Genomic DNA, 21,125 nt, shown 5'->3' on the forward strand with positions numbered 1-21,125 from the left:
TTGGGCCTTTAACCATCTGTCTGACTTTGTTGTTAACACAGGAGAGAGATGTGGATCCTCTGGGGAGCCTCAACAACATCATGATGCTGAAGAGGCAGAGAAGAGTCTCTCCAGATCAGAACACCTCAAGAAACACCTGCAGAGACCCACAGGGAAGAAATCTCACCACTGCTCTGACTGTGGGAAGAGTTATTCAAGATCAGATTCACTTAAGCTACATAAGAGAATACACCAGCGAGTACACACAGGAGAGAAATCTCACCACTGCTCTGACTGTGGGAAGAGTTACTTAAGATCAGATTCACTTAAACTACACATGAGAATGCACACTGGAGAGAATCTTCACTGCTGCTCTGACTGTGGGAAGAGATTCACCTCTTCAGTAGACCTTAAAATACATCAGAGAATTCACACTGGAGAGAAACCTTTTGGCTGTGATCAATGTGGGAAGAGTTTTACTAAGCCAAGTAACTTGAAATCACATCAGCGAATACACACTGGAGAGAAACCTTATGGCTGTGATCAATGTGGGAAGAGTTTTACTCAGTCAAGCGGCCTGATATCACACCAGATAACACACACAGGAGAGAAATCTTATAGCTGTACTCAATGTGGGAAGAGTTTTGCTACATCTGGCTATCTGAAGATACACCAGAGAATACACACAGGTGAGAAACCTTATAGATGTGATCAATGTGGGAAGAGTTTTGCTACATCTGTCTATCTGAAGATACACCAGAGAATACACACAGGAGAGAAACCTTTTAGCTGTAATCAATGTGGGAAGAGTTTTACTCAGTCAAGCAGCCTGAAATCACACCAAAGAACACACAGGAGAGAAATCCCATAGCTGTAATCAATGTGGGAAGAGTTTTACTCAGTCAAACAGCCTGATATCACACCAGCGGACACACGCATGAGAGAAACCTTATGGCTGTGATGAGATACTCTGATAAAATATATCTAATCAAATATCAGAAAATACATGAAGGAGTTGTTTCGTGATATCAATGAATTAATGTCACAATGTAGAATGTTTTAACATTGTAGTAGGAGTATTTTAATGATGTCATAATGTAGAACCCTAATCGATTTCAATATGATATGGATATTAGCCTCAGGGGGGAAATCCAGGCTCTGAATTGGAACAGTTACTATTTATGTGATTTAACAAAAAGTGACTAACAAAAAATTAGCAGGTGTGATGTTAATGTTTGTATGATGTTTGTCGTGTGTATGTTTTGTATTGTTTATAAAATATATATTTTCAGGTCTTTTTTCAATGACTTGATAACAACTTAATTTCAACGTACTTGCAGCCTATACACATGGACGCAGTATAATCAATTTTATTAACAATCTTACATCACTCCAGTATTTCTTGACAACATTCAAGTGCTAATTGTCTTTATTCCACTACTGAAGAAGCATGACTCAAATCACCTCATATTTCAAACATCCAGCCTGACAAAAGATACATGTTTTATTATTCCATGCCTCACCACTAAGTGAATTATTGCCAATATATATTAACAAAGGGGTGTACATTTGGTTTTGATCATTCATATTTACAATTCATGTAACATTTAGTTTGACTTTAGTTTTTTGGTTTTCTTGATGGGGAACGTAACAACAAACAATGTAGTAGAACAAGCTTATATTTTGTGTTGGATGTTGCATTCAATTGTTAATATTTTAATCAATAACATTTCCTTAAAATGCTCAGTCTTTCAGTTAAGTTTTTGTTTGTTGTGTACTAAATATTTCAGTTTTTTATTTCATTTTTTATTTTCCTGTGACGCCATTGTGTTGCATCCATGTCTGAAATGTACTATATAAATAAAGCTTGATTTGATCATATTGAAAAACAAATTAACCCAGTCACCAACCAATCAACAGACTCTTGCTAAACCAACGAACAAATATGTGCAAAGGCATATCTTGGTCCATCTTAGACTGAATTTATACTGTTTTTCATGCTATCTTCTACCTTGGACCATACACTATATTGACATCTTAGTATGAAAAACAGTTTAAAATAGTGCCTGGTATGTACGTTAAGTATCACTTTTCAACCAACCCATTTGTTGAAGATGAAAAATGTTGAAATCAACAATACATCAAAGGATTCAACTACTGAAAACTGAAACAAACAAATGGATCAAACAGTATCAATCCCACTTTTCCAGCCTGCTGAAGGCGTGGTGGAGTGGTAAACACCACCCCCGGCTCTACCAGGGGCTTGAGGTGGTCTCCCACAGCTCTGCTTATGTCATGTTCTGTGGCCTTGCCGTTACATTTCTTGACTGCCCCTGCAACACAGAAATAAACACATTTAGTCATATTATATAAAACTACTTTAAGTAATGGATATGGAGCATCTATGGCCTCAGTTACACCTGGCACCTAAATGTGACTTCTGTCATCCGAACACTCCAAGCTGCATTAAGTTCAGATCTACCAGGATGGGCATTGTGTTCGGGAATTTGAGTCTGGCCACCGAATATGCATAAGCAATGTAAAGAGATGGTGTGAATGAGTGGGGAAAAGTACATTTGACACAAATTACCTTCATAATATCAAAGAACAAATGTGTGTGCCTGAAAGGATATTAACTTTCATAACTTTCATAAATTACACCAATATCAGTGGACAATTTGCACTAATGTAAATAAACATAGATTGATGGAACATATTCCCTTTTGCTTACGTGATGAACCGCTAAGGGGACATAAATATTTACCATCTAAACCATGTGTGACCTCTCACCTCTGGCTGTAGAAATGTTCTTCCTAACCAGTCCCTCAACAGCTCTCTGACTGAGCTCCACCCTCACTGGGTCTTCAGAGGAGAGGAAGGCTGAGGAGGGATGGGAGATGAATGGATCAGTCAGTCAATAAAGTGTAGAGCTGCTGTCTATGCTGTCTGACGAAATCACAATTTTAGTAGTTCATTAAAGTAAATAAGGCTTTATGACTGCTGAATACCATCTATCAATCACTTAGATCATGTATTTTCAGGTAGAGATACATCCTTGGGACGTCCGTAGCCCGTTGAAGTTTACATTTAAAATGGTTAAGGTTAGGGTCTAGGGTAGGGATGTCCCAGTGATTCCAGATAGCATTGATCATCATGCATTATTCTATCTCTTTTACATAGCAGGTGTAAAAGAAACACAGACAAGACAAGTAGATGTGCAGTGCATTATGGTCATTGTAGTTTAAAAATAGCGCCTAATTATGCGTAACTATATGTGGGGTTGTTAGAGAAGAATGTGATTGTCAGCCCTAACAATCCATTCTAGCACCTCATCAGGCTCTGTAAAAGTCTTCATCCTTCTATTCCAGGGCACAGCAGAGGAACTTCATCGATTCCACTCCTTCATCAATACAAGCAGTGAACATCTGAAATTCACCCTCACCTTTGATGTGCATGAAACAAGTTACCGGATGGTAAAATCTGTTGTAGTTTACATCACAGGGAACAGGCTGTTCCTCCATATTACATCACACCTGACTTTGGCATTCTTCTGAATTATGATTGGTTAAATGTAATAACTCCAAAAAATAGAACAGTGAATTGTAACTTTGCATTGGGACTTTAAAAATATTTTATTTGATATTTTATAAAATACAAAACATACACATACAAACAACAACATCATACAAACATTCACTGCATCACACCTGCCCAGACCCACTAGAACACACCTCCATCTCCATTAACTACATCACACCTGCCCAGACCCACTAGAACACACCTCCATCTCCATTAACTACATCACACCTGCCCAGACCCACTAGAACACACACCCATCTCCATTAACTACATCACACCAGCCCAGACCCACTAGAACACACCCCCATCTCCATTAACTACACCACACCTGCTCAGACCCACTAGAACACATCTCCATCTCCATTAACTACATCACACCTGCCCAGACCCACTAGAACACACCTCCATCTCCATTAACTACATCACACCAGCCCAGACCAACTAGAACACACCCCCATCTCCATTAACAACATCATGTGACAGGTTAAAGGAAATACTAATAGCCTGTTATACATTAAAAAGTATTAGTAAATTCATAGTATGTGAGGATCTTAAAACATCTAAGGTTAAGAAGATCATGCATTCAGTATTAGTTGATAGATTGATAACATTTATATAATTGTGTTAAAATCCGTCAAGCATACAAAGGGTACGAATTGTGAGAGGAATGTGTAAACGTTATGTTGATTACTTCATGTTGTCGTGGGTAAAAGTGTCAATCTGTGATCTACTAAATGCTCTTAATCTATGAGCCTGAGATCGATTGCTCTGGTCTCCACTCAAGTTCACGGAGAAATCGCGGTCTTTTTCTCATTGCACTAAAAGTTTCAATGAGGTAACATTACGTATCACAGTCGTGATTCTTTCCCCCCTTTTTCAGGGGTGTAATCTTGCTCTGCTGTTTGAGGCGGAGGTTCTCGGGAGTGTCGGCCACGCAGGTAAAGTTTGTCTTGGGGTAGTGTGCATTGCAGTATGGTCTCTTTTCAAAGCCTTTGTAATTCTAAATGTTTAGAGTCATTTTGCAGATCTCACAGCTGAAGCATCTTTTGTGCCAGTACTTGTCCAGACAATTCACTTTTTCCGTGGGGTACACGATTGTGCCGCATCTGCCACACGACGGATTCATGTTTGAGGAATGCTGTCTAGTTGGATAAATTGAACGAAAAAATATATATATCTGTCAAGTAGAATTGTTCTTCCCAAACAATACGTGTCGAGTTAAACGGCTGGATTTATCAAATCCCGGAGATTAATGGAGATGGGGGTGTGTTCTAGTGGGTCTGAGCAGGTGTGGTGTAGTTAATGGAGATGGAGGTGTGGGTCTGAGCAGGTGTGGTGTAGTTAATGGAGATGGGGGTGTGTTCAAGTGGGTCTGGGCAGGTGTGAACACATGTCCATTTAATGGGGTTTCTCCCTATGCACCTGCCAATGTTAATCTATTGAACGAGACAAGTTACAAGACAGGACATATTACTAATGTTCTTCCCATTGATAACCTGAAAGACAATTAACTTGTGGGCGGTGGTGGTGATGACGGCCTATTGGATGACGTCCATCGGGATTCCCCAAAAAAGAAGACGCTCTGGAGTCAGATGTGGAGGAGGAGGTTGATCATCAGGAGTCAGATATGAAGGAGGAGGTTGATCATCAGGAGTCAGATGTGAAGGAGGTTGTTGATCATCAGGAGTCAGATGTGAAGGAGGTTGTTGATCATCAGGAGTCAGATGTGGAGGAGGAGGTTGATCATCAGGAGTCAGATGTGGAGGAGGAGGTTGATCATCAGGAGTCAGATGTGAAGGAGGAGGTTTATCATCAGGAGTCAGATGTGAAGGAGGAGGTTGATCATCAGGAGTCAGATGTGAAGGATGAGGTTGATCATCAGGAGTCAGATGTGAAGGAGGAGGTTGATCATCAGGAGTCAGATGTGAAGGAGGAGGTTGATCATCAGTGAACCTCTAAGATTGTGGCTGGGCTGGTGTTTACACTTCCAGCTTGGTCATATATTTTGATACATTGAATGTTGATATTGTGTTATATGTTATATATTTGTACCTCCTGTTTCATGAAGTGATGTCACAAAGTACTGCCCCTATATACACAGTGCATTCGGAAGTTTTCAGACCCCTTCACTTTTTCTACATTTTGTTACGTTACAGCCTTATTCTAAAATGGATTAAATAATCTTTTCCCCCTCATCAATCTACACACAATACCCCATAATGACATCACAATACCCCATAATGACATCACAATACCCAATAATGACATCGCAATAACCCATAATGACATCACAATACCCCATAATGACTAAGCAAAAACAGGTTTTTATAAATGATAAATGAAAAAATGAGATTTTCTTTAAAAAACAAGGACATTTCTAAGTGACCCCAAACTTTTGAACGGTAGTGTACATCTACATTATGTATTTTTACACCATGTAGGAGCAGTACAGACCTAGTCTGTTCATTATATACATCTACATGCTGTATTGTTACACCATGTAGGAGCAGTATAGACCTAGTCTGTTCATTATATATATCTACATGATGTATTGTTACACCATGTAGGAGCAGTATAGACCTAGTCTGTTCATTATATACATCTACATGATGTATTGTTACACCATGTAGGAGCAGTATAGACCTAGTCTGTTCATTATATATACAGTGGGGAGAACAAGTATTTGATACACTGCCGATTTTGCAGGTTTTCCTACTTACAAAGCATGTAGAGGTCTGTAATTTTTATCATAGGTACACTTCAACTGTGAGAGACGGAATTTAAAACAAAAATCCAGAAAATCACATTGTATGATTTTTAAGTAATTAATTCGCATTTTATTGCATGACATAAGTATTTGATACATCAGAAAAGCAGAACTTAATATTTGGTACAGAAACCTTTGTTTGCAATTACAGAGATCATACGTTTCCTGTAGTTCTTGACCAGGTTTGCACACACTGCAGCAGGGATTTTGGCCCACTCCTCCATACAGACCTTCTCCAGATCCTTCAGGTTTCGGGGCTGTCGCTGGGCAATACGGACTTTCAGCTCCCTCCAAAGATTTTCTATTGGGTTCAGGTCTGGAGACTGGCTAGGCCACTCCAGGACCTTGAGATGCTTCTTACGGAGCCACTCCTTAGTTGCCCTGGCTGCGTGTTTCGGGTCGTTGTCATGCTGGAAGACCCAGCCACGACCCATCTTCAATGCTCTTACTGAGGGAAGGAGGTTGTTGGCCAAGATCTCGCGATGCATGGCCCCATCCATCCTCCCCTCAATACGGTGCAGTCATCCTGTCCCCTTTGCAGAAAAGCATCCCCAAAGAATGATGTTTCCACCTCCAAGCTTCACGGTTAGGATGGTGTTCTTGGGGTTGTACTAATCCTTCTTCTTCCTCCAAACACGGCGAGTGGAGTTTAGACCAAAAAGCTCTATTTTTGTCTCATCAGACCACATGACCTTCTCCAATTCCTCCTCTGGATCATCCAGATGGTCATTGGCAAACTTCAGACGGGCCTGGACATGCGCTGGCTTGAGCAGGGGGACCTTGCGTGTGCTGCAGGATTTTAATCCATGACGGCGTAGTGTGTTACTAATGGTTTTCTTTGAGACTGTGGTCCCAGCTCTCTTCAGGTCATTAACCAGATCCTGCCGTGTAGTTCTGGGCTGATCCCTCACCTTCCTCATGATCATTGATGCCCCACGAGGTGAGATCTTGCATGGAGCCCCAGACCGAGGGTGATTGACCGTCATCTTGAACTTCTTCCATTTTCTAATAATTGCGCCAACAGTTGTTGCCTTCTCACCAAGCTGCTTACCTATTGTCCTGTAGCCCATCCCAGCCTTGTGCAGGTCTACAATTTTATCCCTGATGTCCTTACACAGCTCTCTGGTCTTGGCCATTGTGGAGAGGTTGGAGTCTGTTTGATTGAGTGGGTGGACAGGTGTCTTTTATACAGGTAACGAGTTCAAACAGGTGCAGTTAATACAGGTAATGAGTGGAGAACAGGAGGGCTTCTTAAAGAAAAACTAACAGGTCTGTGAGAGCCGGAATTCTTACTGGTTGGTAGGTGATCAAATACTTATGTCATGCAATAAAATGCGAATTAATTACTTAAAAATCATACAATGTGATTTTCTGGATTTTTGTTTTAAATTCCGTCTCTCACAGTTGAAGTGTACCTATGATAAAAATTACAGACCTCTACATGCTTTGTAAGTAGGAAAACCTGCAAAATCGGCAGTGTATCAAATACTTGTTCTCCCCACTGTATCTACATGATGTATTGTTACACCATGTAGGAGCAGTATAGACCTAGTCTGTTCATTATATACATCTACATGATGTAGTGTTACACCATGTAGGGGCAGTATAGACCTACAGTAGCTAGCTACTTATTTAGATTTAGTTTGACTTAATGAAACTGCCTTAAATGTGCTGTAGTAAACATTTTTTTATTCGCACTAATCGATCAACACATTCCTGTCTTTGTATGTCTCAATATAATAGTATTATTTAATTAAATCCATTTAAAATAATCTTTGTCTGAAAATAAATTGTGATCCTCAACTGCGTTTCCCACTCCAGTCTTTCAGGCGATGCTGCTGCCCGACGTATAATCTAGTGGACGGTTCTTCAGAAACAGTTCGTCAACCACCTCGGTAGCTTGCTAGCCAACATAGCCGAAATATTCAAGCTATTTATACGCTTTCGATGTATATTAGCTACTGTGTTTTAGACACAATTCTGTAGTATCTACGTGTTAACCTATTTCATTTAATATTACGTTATTTTGTATTAGTCAGCTATAGTAGCTGGCTGGTTTAGTTAGCACTAGCCTAGTCGCTAATGATAGCTAGCTAGCTAACATCCCCGAACATGAGGTCAGTATGCTGGACGGAGAAAGAGGGTCTCTGGCAGAACATTGTTGTGAAAGAGGAGAAGGAAGAAGAGGATGTCACAGTAAAACAAGAAGTAGAGGGTGAGGCTGTTACAGTGAAAGAAGAAGAGAAAGACGTTTCAGTGAAAGAAGAGGAAGACTCGTTCAGAGTGAAATAGGAGGACGTTGTTACAGTAAAAGAAGAGGCGGAAGAGAAAGAGGAGGATGCATTTTTTGGAGTGAAGAAGGAAGGGGAGATTACTGTCACATTGAAAGATGAAGAGGAGGAGATAACTGACTTGCTTAGTTAAATAAAGGTTAAATAAAAAGTGGACTAGAGTTCTTGAAGCTAGTGAGTTTTTGGATTCTATAAAGAAACATTTGAAGAAAATAATACTGTTATTTAGAAATATTGTTTTTAATTGTTGGCAGCCAGTTGTTGACAACCATGTTTATATTGGTGAAGCATTGTAGTTGATTGTAATGTGAAATGGACGTTGTTTTCTGTTGGTGGTGAGCAAACTTGTCCATAAAAAATATAGGATATATTTGTTGTCTTAAGGGGGAAGGTTTTACGGGCTTTGGTTTTTCCATTTATGTTTTGAGGTTGGACTTTAGCACGTCTAGCTCGTTAGCATGTCTAGCTCGTTAGCACGTAGGACGCACTGATTGGTGTCACCTCGTTAGTCAGTATGTGTTACACCTGTGCTGGCTTGTCCATCTCGTTAGTGGGAAGGTGTTTCACCTGAGCTGGTCCAGGTTCTATTTAAGAGTGTCTGGCCCAGTGCTCCAGTTGTCTTGATAGATGTGGAGAGTCAACAACTTTTTGTTTTGCGTCTTTAAGTTTGGTGTGGGTTTTTCTTTTGTTTCCCTCTTCTTGGGCAGATTTAGTGGGTCTCGTGGTGGGTGTCTTTTAGATCCCAGTTGTTGTTACTAGTCAACTTTCAGCGGACACCCCCATAGTGTCTTTCAGAAGGCCTCCTAAAACCCCACATGTTTAGTTGTGGTTGTTGTCAGTGACTCTTTGTTAGTTCCCTCTTCTATTTAAGGAACATTTCTGTTTTTCTTGCTGGCGAATGTAACAACAATGTAGTAAAACAAGCTTATATTTTGGGTTGTAGCATCCAGTCTTGTTAATCAAAGGCATTTCCTTGAAATGTTCATGAGTCTTTCAGTTGTTGTTCTTCTGTTTGCTGTGTATGTATTTATTCGTTTTTTTCCTGTAATGCATTACGTTGATGGTAAACCAGTTGTTATGGTTACGGTACTCAGCATCAGGAGTTGATGGTAAACCAGTTGTTATGGTTATGGTACTCAGCATCAGAAGTTGATGGTAAACCAGTTGTTATGGTTACGGTACTCTTCAGCATCAGGAGTTGATGGTAAACCAGTTGTTATGGTTACGGTACTTCTCAGCATCAGGAGTTGTTGGTAAACCAGTTGTTATGGTTACGGTACTTCTCAGCATCAGGAGTTGATGGACACTTGATGGGAACATGACATCCATCTAACCAGCCAATCACTCCTGGGAACTGCCAATATTCATATATTCCTGAGTGTTGTATATAATATGTCTAAATGTGTTTCTTTCTGTGTTGCAGGGGCAGTCAAGAAATGGAACGGCAAGGCCACAGAACATGACATAAGCAGAGCTGTGGGAGGCCACCTCAAGCCCCTGGTAGAGGTGTTTGCTCATAACCAGTCCCTCAACAGCTCTCTGACTGAGCTCCAACCTCACTGGGTCTTCAGAGAGGAAGGCTGAAGAGGGATGAATGGATCAGTCAGTCAATAAAGAGTAGAGCTGCTGTCTATGCTGTCTGACAAAATCACTATTTTAGTAGTTCATTAAAGTAAATAAGGTTTTATGACTGCTGAATACCAGCTGTCAATCACTTAGATTGTGTATTTTCAAGTAGAGATACATCCGTGGGACGTTCCTAGCCCGTTGAAGTTGACATTTTAAAAGGGTTAAGGTTAGGGTTTAAGGTTAGGGTTCCCTACCGGATGTCCCAAGAATCCCAGAAACCATTGTGCATTCTTCTGTCTCTTTTACATAGCAGGTGTAAAATAAACAGACAAGACAAGTAGACACGCAGGTCATTATGGTCATTGCAGTTTAACAAATAGCATCTAATTATGCCAATCTGTATGTGGGGTTGTTTGAGAAGAATGTGATTGTCAGCCCTAACAATCCATTCGAGCGCCTCATCAGGTTCTGAAAAAGTCCTCATTGATGACGTGTTCCTTCTATTCCAGGGGACAGCAGAGGAACTTCATCGATTCCACTCCTTCATCAATACAAGCAGTGAACATCTGAAATTCACCCTCACCTTTGATGTGCATGAAACAAGTTATCTGGACATGTTGATTAAGAGGGAGGGGGGTGGCTTTGGCACAGACCTATACAGGAAGCTGACGGACAGGAATTCCCTGTTACGCGGAGACAGCTTCCACCCTACACCCCTAAAAAAAACAATTGTAATACTTGAGTATAGAAAACATTTAAAATGTTAATTTTAATTTCGTGAATTTCAAAGAAAAACATAACTGTTTGTACTTGTAGGTAACCAGATCGTGACTACAACTCAGTTACTAAGTCTTTAACCACACTGTGTTGTTACACTGGTGAGTAAAAACTCATGCTTCCTGTTACGTTCCCCAGTTTTCTGTGTTGTGGTATGTATTTGAGTGTGTGTTTCAGGAGATAGCTTCCTGAGTTCTCCATGGCTAATTGATAATTGTAGAGCTGACCACGCCCCCTCGTCAAGAAGCAGCTGACACGAATTACCTTTGCCACCTAAGGAATATAAAAGCCAGTGTTCTGTTCAGGAAATTAGAGATTTTTTGTGGAGGGAGAGAAATCATTAGAGAGAGAAGATTTTGGAAAGATTGGAGAGAGAGAACCTTGCTTGAGAATTTGATTGTGATAAAGTGTTGGTTGTTTCTCAGATTTGGTATGTACCATATAAGTTGTTGCTGAGGGAGCTGATTGGTTATGTCTTATGTGTTATAGGACGCACTGTTTTGATTATTGAAATTGTTTGTTAATAATTGTTCTGTTTCATTTGTTCCCAGGGGGGAAGGAGAAGGCACTTTGGGAGTGCTTAGGCAAGAGGCCCGCGGGCATGCATATACCCGTAGTATATTCATTGTCTAGGCACACTAGGTAAGACCTGGGCGGACCACCCCCTGTATTTTAGTTAGGGCACCAGGTGGTGCTAAGATAGGTAAGTAGTGGGTAGGCAGGTTAGATAGGAAAGGGGGAAGATTTGATATTTACTTTCTTTGCTTTGGTTCCGTCCAGCCCCTTTTCCCCATATTACCGTAAGGAAATAAATCCTAGTAACGGTAAAATCTGCCTTTGTCGTCCTTACTCACGCTAACAGTCCATACCTCTTACACTTCACAGGGAGTTGAGTTGCAGCAGGGAGTTGCGTTCCCTCTTCTCAGAGGCGTGCGTAACACTTCCTACCCTTTAACTTTTTTGTCTGAAAATAAAATCTACATTTTACTCAACTGCGTCCAGTCAGCAGATGGACTAGATTCCGCTTAGGCCGCCCATTGTGACTCAGTCAAGAATTCAGCAGAGCAAGTTTGTATGAAGGTCTGGTTATTAAATGGGTACATAGTTCAATAGTAATATCCTCTAAAACGCTCTGGTGACAAACTTTGCTGCCCTGTTTCCAGTTGTCCACATGGCTGGGAGAACCTATTCAAGTAAGTATGTAAACAGATTTTGAAAATGTAAAAAAAAAAAACGATGTATTATTAGCTAACTAGCTACAGTGTAGGCTAACTCAAATGAGCTGTTAAATGAGCTATCTAGTTGGCTAGCTATCTAACCAACTTCAAATACTGTATAGATAGATAAGTGAATTAAATATCACCAGCTACCTAACTTCATATTAGCTAGCTATCTATTTATCACTGTAAAAAACAAACTCCAAATGCATTTGCAGGTAGCTAACTAACAGCCAGGGAGGGTGAAAGGATAGCAGCCCCAACTGTCAGTGAGAGAGGAGGCTATTCTGGATAGGGCAGGTACTTTTGTGTAGTTCCTGTCCCTAGAAGTGAGGACGGAGATAAAAGTAACATAATTTTCAGTGTGGTGTAATTTGACTACAATGAAGTCTGTTTCTTGTGAGGTTTTCTGTCCTCAGATAAAGCGCTATGAAAGCCAGTCTACATATGAAGAGGTCCCAATGAAGAGCATTGGTTCTCAGTCCTGGGGACTCAAAGAGAGGCACATAGTTGTTTTTGCCTCAGCACTGCACAGCTGATTCAAATGATCAACTCATCATCAAGCTTCAAGTGGTATTTATGTATTCATTTGTGATGCTATCCTTGATATGATCCTGTTATTGTCACATGCTACACATGCACATATGTGTGCCCATGCATCTATCATTCCAATGTTATCATGATTTGTTATCAGGGATATTATACTTTAGTAATCCACAATGACCTGGGGATGTAAAAGTCTAATAATTACATTGTCTTCCATATTCCTACAGATACCTTGTAACTGGAGATTCCTTCAAAACGATTGTCTACAGTTAACATGTAGGGCACTGCAAGATTGGGTGACCAGGGTCATCTGGGACTGCCTCCTGGAGGAATTCAGGTGTGTGAAGGCTACCTGTGTCCTGCGTAACTTCATGAGGATGGACACGAGGACCAGGAGGGGATCTACAGCTCTCCGTCGTGTGCCAGAGGAGGAGTCTGCTGCTCTGCAGGATGTTTCAAGGATGGGGTCCAACAACGCAGCAAGAGGCAATCTGTGTGCAGGAGATCTTCACCTCCTACTTCTTCAAAGAGGGTGCTGTTCCCTGGCAACACCATAGACTACACTATGCACAACCAAAGGCTCTTTTAAGAGCCATTCACATTGCAATAAGTATTCTTCCATTTACTTAGCTATGTCAACTGCAGTTATTCAATTCCTAGTTTCTCTCCCTTTGATTTCTACTTCTCATATGAGGGTGCTGTTTAGGTAAGGGTGTGATGTCTGTGCAAAAACAAAACAGGCTATTTTAAATCACCCATATTGAAAAAATGTAGAACAATTAGACACCCTATAACCCACACCTACACACTCATGTATCAATCTGATTGATGGATTGTGTTGTGCAGTAAACAGGCTCAGGTGTATAACTGTGGCTCCTTCCACCTTCAAAGAATAGGCAAGAGGACCATCCATGGAGAATAGTAAGACACTTAATTATTTCTATAACTACGCTATATTGTTTGTCCGTTCATGTTTTTCAGCATAAAGTACTCTGCAGCCACTTAGTGTGGTGTGGACTCCAGGTGAGGCCACACACAGATTCCTGTTGAACACTGTCGCTTTAACTACCTTATTTTCTCAATAACAGTCTCTCTCCTTCACTTCATCCCTCTCTCCCCTTCTCCCTAAATCCTCTAGGTTATATCAGCTGTGTCGGTGAACCCCTCCTGCATCTGAACTGGCTACATAGAGGGCACATCATGATCAGAGTTGAGAGGTCACTTGGTCAGGACAACAGGAAGTATTATTAAAGAGATGCTTTACATTGAAATACAGATAGATGCAGTAGTCCCAGAGTTAATGATCCAAGGTCAGTTTTGCATTTCACCTCCTGATTGATGACTAACAATGTTAGAATAAAAACTAAAAACACAAGGCTTAAACATGCTCTCTCTCTCCATCTGTCTCTCGTCTACAGATATGTTTTGATGTGAGAGGATGCCAACCCCCAGTCCCATCATCGCCACCTCACCCTCTTTTAAGATAACCTTTGTACCGACTAGAGACACTATTATGTAATTGTGATGAACTGAGAGAATATTTAGGTAGCACTGTGATTCATTAATCATGTGTTGCCTTCCCTGCTCCTATGTGCTTACCTCTTTCCCTTTGTCTTTTACACTTCTCTCACCTCCTCTTTCATAATGCACAACAGATGTGCATTGAAGTACAGATTGAACTTGTATTTATAACACTTGGATAATGAGCTTTTCAATAAAGCATTTCACATTCTCTACTTGTTGAAATGAAGTGTAATTTGATTAAATACTCCACCTATCCTGTTTTTATCAGATCAATGCAGATGAAGGGCATTAGATGTTGAGATGAACCAGTGTTAGAGTATTTACATGATGCATAGGAAGTGTAGTGTTGTGTTTTTAAACATGATATTTCTGTATATATGAATTAACTAGTTAAATCCTGTTTCTAGTCTATTAGTTACAATGTGTAACCATTGATGTCCCAGGACCAAGTGTATAATTGTAATACATACATGCAGACAGCGTCATTCAAAGACTGGAATTTGATACTCCTGGTATTGGATATGACTGAAAAATAATCTCAAAGACATTCATACCTGAACAGCACCTTTATTTGCCAAGGTAGAGTACATGATCAGTGAATATATTAAATGTACATGCTACAATGTGGGGATCTCATGCATGGTAATAACTACATGTATATACGACTTGCATCCTTGGCACAACATGATATTATATTCTACTCAATCCATAGGCTTCATTAATGTCATTCAGGCTGTTTTGAAGTTGATACGACTGGCTATGATAGCTGAGGTTCATAGCTAGGTTGTAAACTAATATGTATACCAAACGTTAGGGTCCATACACAGATCGGCTAGATAGCTAGCTACACATCCATGGGCATACAGGGATTTTAATCAGCCACTGCACAATAAGCAAGAACATAGCTAGCTACGTGATTTCATCTATCTGCATGGCAAATATCAGCAAGGCAAGCTTACAAAATTGTATTACAAAATTCTTCAGCTAGCTAGATTCTATACATCCACTGTTTCCCAAAACGACAGCCTGGTTTGCTGGTTGTTTCAGGAGTCCCTAAAACAACCAGAATTACAATTTCATACTCCTGTCACAACACCCATAAAGCTAGCCAGCTAGCTGGCTAATGTTAGCTAGTCAGCTAGCTGGCTAAATCACGATTTTCGTAAATGAACTATTATTTAAAAAAAAAAGCATAATCGTTTGTCTCTACATGAACTAACATTCCTGTCAACTGTACATGTTTTTTTGCATGATTAGTTATGACGTTATAATCCCTTACATTTGCTTCCATCCTAGTATTTCTGTCCGCCATCTTTGATTCAGTTCTGTGTAGGGGTACCCCTCTCTCCTAGTATTTCTGTCCGCCATCTTTTTATCCAGTTCAGTTCTGTGTAGGGATTCCCCTCTCTCCTAGTATTTCTTTGCTGAAGAAAGTCTAACAGTCACTAGTGCAGCAGCACCCTCCCCCGGTCCTAGTGCCGGTCCGGTAAGAAGTTTAAGATGCGATGGAACGGTTGACAAAAAAAATAAATCACAGAAAAAATATATTGACTGATATTGATTTATTTAGGGGGGGATAATTAATATTTTAGTTCTAGCGACGTCCCTGATTCCTACCCTTTAACTTTTTGTCTGAAAATAAAATATACATTTTACTCAGCTGCGTTACCCACTCCAGTCAGCAGATGGCGGTATGAGACTTTAAGGCAATGCTGTTAGTGTGAGGTATAATCTAGGGGACTGAACGCTTCTTTCAACAGCAGCAACAGTAAGTCAGCCACCTCCGTAGCTTGCTAGACATAATAGCTGAACCAATAAAGCTCTTTAGACGCTTTCGTTTTTATTAGCCACTGTGTTTTAAAACCACTTCTGTCGTCTTGGTTAGTTATCCGATTTAATTTCATATTTACGGTGTTGTTGTTATTATTCAGCTAGCGGGCTGGTTAAGTTAGCATTAGCCTAGCTAGCTAACATCTCTGACCATGAGTTCACTAAGCTACTCTTCTCCTGCTAAAGAAGATGAGGATACCACAGTAAAACAAGAAGTAGAGAGTGAGGCCGTTACTGTGAAAGAAGAGGAAGATGCGTTCAGAGTGAAAGAGGAGGAGGGGGAGATGACTGTTACATCGAAAAAGGAGGAGGAAGAAGAGAAGGAAACTGGATATCTGGGCCTTGTTTCCCAAACGCATCTTAAGGCATCCAATGTTTCTAAAGATGAATTTAGCCATAAGATGGTTTTGAGAAACCGTTCCCTGATTAACACTAGTAAGTACTGTCTTATAAACAGAGGCACAAACTCTGCAGTTGAACTGATGTTTGGTGTTAAAGCGGAAATCTGCAATTGCTACATCCATATTGTGACTTTTTAATTCTTTATTTATAGCCATTGATTCTTGAAGAATATAACACATGCTTCATGAGCTTAGTTCAACTGTTGTACCCCATCAGATCCCCAAATAAGCTTTTTTTACTCTAATGTTTAGAAACAATGTAAATCAACACTGTATAGCCTCAACATGGTTAAAACTATAATGTTGATATCATGGATGGTCAGTCCTTGCATCCATAGGTCTGTCTGTCTGTAGTTACATTTCTCCAACCCCATAATCATCTTATTAGCAAAACAGTGGGGGAATGACATATTTGTTATTGTTTGAACTGCAGAATGCTGGGTTGTGTGGATTTTTTAAACAGCAACAAAATGGCTGCCCAGAGACTTGGTTTGGTGAACAGCTGAGGGATGGGGGAAGGAGAAGTGTAACCACTCTCAAAATCATAGGGAACGCTATTGTAGAAACCGTAACCCAACACCTAGCGACCTCGTCAAGAAGTTCAGACATCTTGGCGTAACAGTTATAAGGTGTTGGCTTGACAGTCGCTGGACACAGGTTTGAGTTCAGCTCAGGGCTACCCCCAGAATTCACTACACTATGAATACAAGGACTGGCCATCCATGATGTCATAATGATAGTTTAACCAGGTTTCTAGGCTATATAGTATATTCTAGCATTCATCCATGATGTCATAATTAGAGGTCGACCGATTATGATTTTTCAACGCCGATACCGATTATTGGAGGACCAATAAAGCCGATACCAATTAATCAGCCGATTTAAAATAAAAAATTATAATAAAAAAAATAATAAAATGTTTTATTTATTTGTAATAATGACAATTACAACAATACTGAATGAACACTTATTTTAACTTAATATAATACATCAATAAAATAAATTTAGCCTCAAATAAATAATGAAACATGTTATGTATGTTATGTAACAATTATGCAAAAACAAAGTGTTGGAGAAGAAAGTAAAAGTGCAATATGTGCTATGTAAGAAAGATAACGTTTCAGTTCCTTGCTCAGAACATGAGAACATATGAAAGCTGGTGGTTCCTTTTAACATGAGTCTTCAATATTCCCAGGTAAGAAGTTTTAGGTTGTAGTTATTATAGGAATTATAGGACTATTTCCCTCTATACCATTTGTATTTCATTAACCTTTGACTATTGGATGTTCTTATAGGCACTTTAGTATTGCCAGTGTAACAGTATAGCTTCCATCCCTCTCCTCGCTCCTCCCTGGGCTCGAACCAGGAACACAACGACAGCCACCCTCAAAGCAGCGTTACCCATGCAGAGCAAGGGGAACAACCACTCCAAGTCTCAGAGCGAGTGATGTTTGAAACGCTATTAGCGCGCACCCCGCTAACTAGCTAGCCATTTCACATCGGTTACACCAGCCTCATCTTTGGAGTTGATAGGCTTGAACAGCGCAATGCTTGATGCACAACGATGAGCTGCTGGCAAAACGCTCAAAAGTGCTGTTTGAATGAATGCTTACGAGCCTGCTGCTGCCTACCACCGCTCAGTCAGATGCGTGTATGCTCAGTCAGATTATATGCAACGCAGGACACGCTAGATAAACTAGTAATATCATCAACCATGTGTAGTTAACTAGTGATTATGATTGATTGATTGTTTTTTATATGATACGTTTAATGCTAGCTAGCAACTTACCTTGACTTACTGCATTCGCGTAACAGGCAGTCTCCTTGTGGAGTGCAACGAGAGGCAGGTGGTTATAGCGTTGGACTAGTTAACTGTAAGGTTGCAAGATTGGATCCCCCGAGCTGACATGGTGAAAATCTGTCGTTCTGACCCTGAACGAGGCAGTTAACCCACCGTTCCTAGGCCGTCATTGAAAATAAGTTTGTGTTCTTAACTGACTTGCCTAGTTAAATAAAGATTAAATAAAGGTGTAAAAAAAAATCTAATAATTGGCCAAATCGGTGTCCAGAAATACCTTGAAATAACTTGAAATCGGCCCTATTTAATTGGTCGACCTCTAGTCATAATGATAGTTTAACCAAGTTTCTAGGATATATAGTATATTCTAGAATTCTTCCATGATGTCATAATGATAGTTTAACCAGGTTTCTAGGATATATAGTATATTCTAGAATTCATCCATTATGTCACAATGACAGTTTAACCAGGTTTCTAGGCTATATAGTATATTCTAGAATTCATCCATGATGTCATAATGATAGTTTAACCAGGTTTCTAGGCTATATAGTATATTCTAGAATTCTTCCATGATGTCATAATGATAGTTCAACCAGGTTTCTAGGATATATAGTATATTCTAGAATTCATCCATTATGTCACAATGATAGTTTAACCAGGCTTCTAGGCTATATAGTATATTCTAGAATTGCCCGTGTAGATTTCCTGTGGGGGGCAAATTATTAGAGCTGTTAATAAGTCATTGTATAATATTCAGCCACATTTTTTTCATGCCCTTACATTAAATGCAAGACATACCTAGATGCAATTACATTCATGAATTGGTTTGAAACCTTTGTTTTAAGCCCTTCTCAAAGTTGGTGCCTAGACGGATTTATAGAAACTGGTTTGTCATGAAACACTATTTTTTTAATTTAAATGGAACCTTTATTTAACTAGGCAAGTCAGTTAAGAACAAATTCTTATTTACAATGACTGCCTACCCTGGACGACGCTGTGCCAATTTTGTGCCGCCCTATGGGACTCCCAATCACAGCCGGTTGTGATACAGCCCGGATTTGAACCAGGGTGTCTGTAGTGACGCCTCAAGCACTGAGATGCAGTGTCCGCTGCGCCACTCGGGAGCCCCATAATCATGTTCTAGTGCTGTCCCCAACTAAAATACATCTTGGTCAACCAAGAGTCATCTGTTCTTTCTACTAAGCGCCCCATGTGTTTTTATAAAATCTATATGTACTGAACTTGTCTGATGCTTTAAGCACGCTGTTTGATTAAATAAATAAGACACACAAATGACCAGAGGGAGCCGGTCGTCAACATAACCTGACCAGAGGGAGCCGGTCGTCAACATAACCTGACCAGAGGGAGCCGGTCGTCAACATAACCTGACCAGAGGGAGCCGGTCGTCAACATAACCTGACCAGAGGGAGCCGGTCGTCAACATAACCTGACCAGAGGGTGCCGGTCGTCAACATAACCTGACCAGAGGGAGCCGGTCGTCAACATAACCTGACCAGAGGGAACCCCCCTCTGCTGCTGGACTTCGTAAATTCTGCCGTTCTGCTCCTTTTCAGTAATAGACTTCACCAGCAGTCGGCAACCTTTTCCAGTTGGAGTGCCAATATATCTGACCATTTTTACCAATCTGTGTGCCAGTTATGATTTTCATATGCACATTTTCGTGGAACAGTTTAATTTAATTTATAATAGTATCTCAAAATTATTGTCTGTGATTAATATACATTCTATCTAAATCTAAATGAAAATTATACAAATCTAAGAGTAACTTTTATTGCCATTGCCAACTATGTAAAAAAATAGCCTACATAAAGCCAACAAATAAAAACATTGCATTCTGCAGGTAGAAAATATCCTGATAAAAATAAATATCCTAGAAATCACATTGGCTGCACATGGACTGTCTACAACAAACTTGAAACATTGTATCAACTATCAACTGGGTCAGGAAACTCTGATAGCAAGCTTGCAACATTGTATAAAATATTCTGGGCCCTCAGTTTCCTGCTCCAGTGAGTTCTGGACAGACACAGCTGTAGGCTATTTGTGCAAAGGATAAGAAGTAATCAGGTATTTTATGACATTTCCACTGGATCAGAGTATTACGTTTTTCCCTTTAATGCTGAGTGGTTATCGAAAGGGTGAGAGCTGGAAATATTTTACGAAAATACTTTGAGGAACTATTGTCATTCGCAATTGATTTAGATTTTTGTGCATTTCATTGTGATTTTTACTTGCTGTTTGGAGGTGAAGAAAAAGTTACTTTGAGAAGCTCCACAACTCATTAGTGGTGGTGCGTTAAGACAATGAGAAATACTATCAGACATTCCCAAATGGGAACATTTATAGGCCTACATTTGTGTGCAGGCCAGGTAGACTAGTCCTACTTCTATATGCGTAATCAGGTGTGCGTCGTTACTCAACATTGACAGGAGTGTTTAAAACAAAAGACAATGAATAAATTGACAACCGACTTATCTTGTGGGGTCAGGTCTGGGTGGTCTGCCAGGGGCTGTTTCATTTAGTGTCCGTTGGGGAATGATTTTATTTCCCAATAGTATGTTGTACCGAAGTTGACTGACTGAAAGGGAGTGTAACTTTGATTATAATTACACTTCCCTGAAAGAGGGAAATGAGGTACAACACTTGTTTGTCCCCGCCCTTTCCTGGGTCGGTGAAGAGCGGTATTAAATTTAAGGAATAAATCCAGGCCTCACGCTCATCACCTGTGGAAGACGTGGATTTGATAGTATGTTGTACCTAGTTTCCCTCCTTCAGGGAACAGTAGTTATAGTCATAACGTTACGCTTGTCATATGATGAACTTCAA

General features: G+C 40.1%; 1 protein-coding gene and 2 long non-coding RNA genes across 5 annotated transcripts in view; 2 read left to right on the forward strand and 1 right to left on the reverse strand.

Annotated features, from left to right (window-relative positions):
* LOC139567107 (zinc finger protein ZFP2-like) overlaps window positions 1-21,125 on the forward strand; it is a 79,722-nt gene that overhangs the window by 52,958 nt on the left and 5,639 nt on the right. The window contains exons 1-2 of one of the 3 annotated variants that reach the window (XM_071388596.1): window positions 8,929-8,963; window positions 15,986-16,514. The exons of the other annotated variants lie outside the window; for them this stretch is intronic. Of the exons in view, the coding sequence (XP_071244697.1) occupies window positions 16,232-16,514 (283 nt within the window). The 5' untranslated portion in view covers window positions 8,929-8,963; window positions 15,986-16,231. Of the gene's footprint in view, window positions 1-8,928; window positions 8,964-15,985; window positions 16,515-21,125 lie in introns of those variants that run through there. 3 annotated transcript variants of the gene reach the window in all.
* Window positions 8,168-14,457, forward strand: LOC139567120 (uncharacterized). The gene is made up of 3 exons (XR_011673228.1): window positions 8,168-8,790; window positions 10,040-12,752; window positions 12,953-14,457. It is a non-coding gene; the product is annotated as an uncharacterized lncRNA (long non-coding RNA).
* LOC139567123 (uncharacterized) lies at window positions 14,801-15,656 on the reverse strand. The gene is made up of 2 exons (XR_011673232.1): window positions 15,529-15,656; window positions 14,801-15,302 (listed from the first exon to the last, which is right to left on the reverse strand). It is a non-coding gene; the product is annotated as an uncharacterized lncRNA (long non-coding RNA).

The sequence above is a fragment of the Salvelinus alpinus genome, unplaced genomic scaffold (assembly GCF_045679555.1).
Source record: "Salvelinus alpinus unplaced genomic scaffold, SLU_Salpinus.1 scaffold_44, whole genome shotgun sequence".
In the NCBI taxonomy this organism is placed as follows: Eukaryota; Metazoa; Chordata; class Actinopteri; order Salmoniformes; family Salmonidae; genus Salvelinus; species Salvelinus alpinus.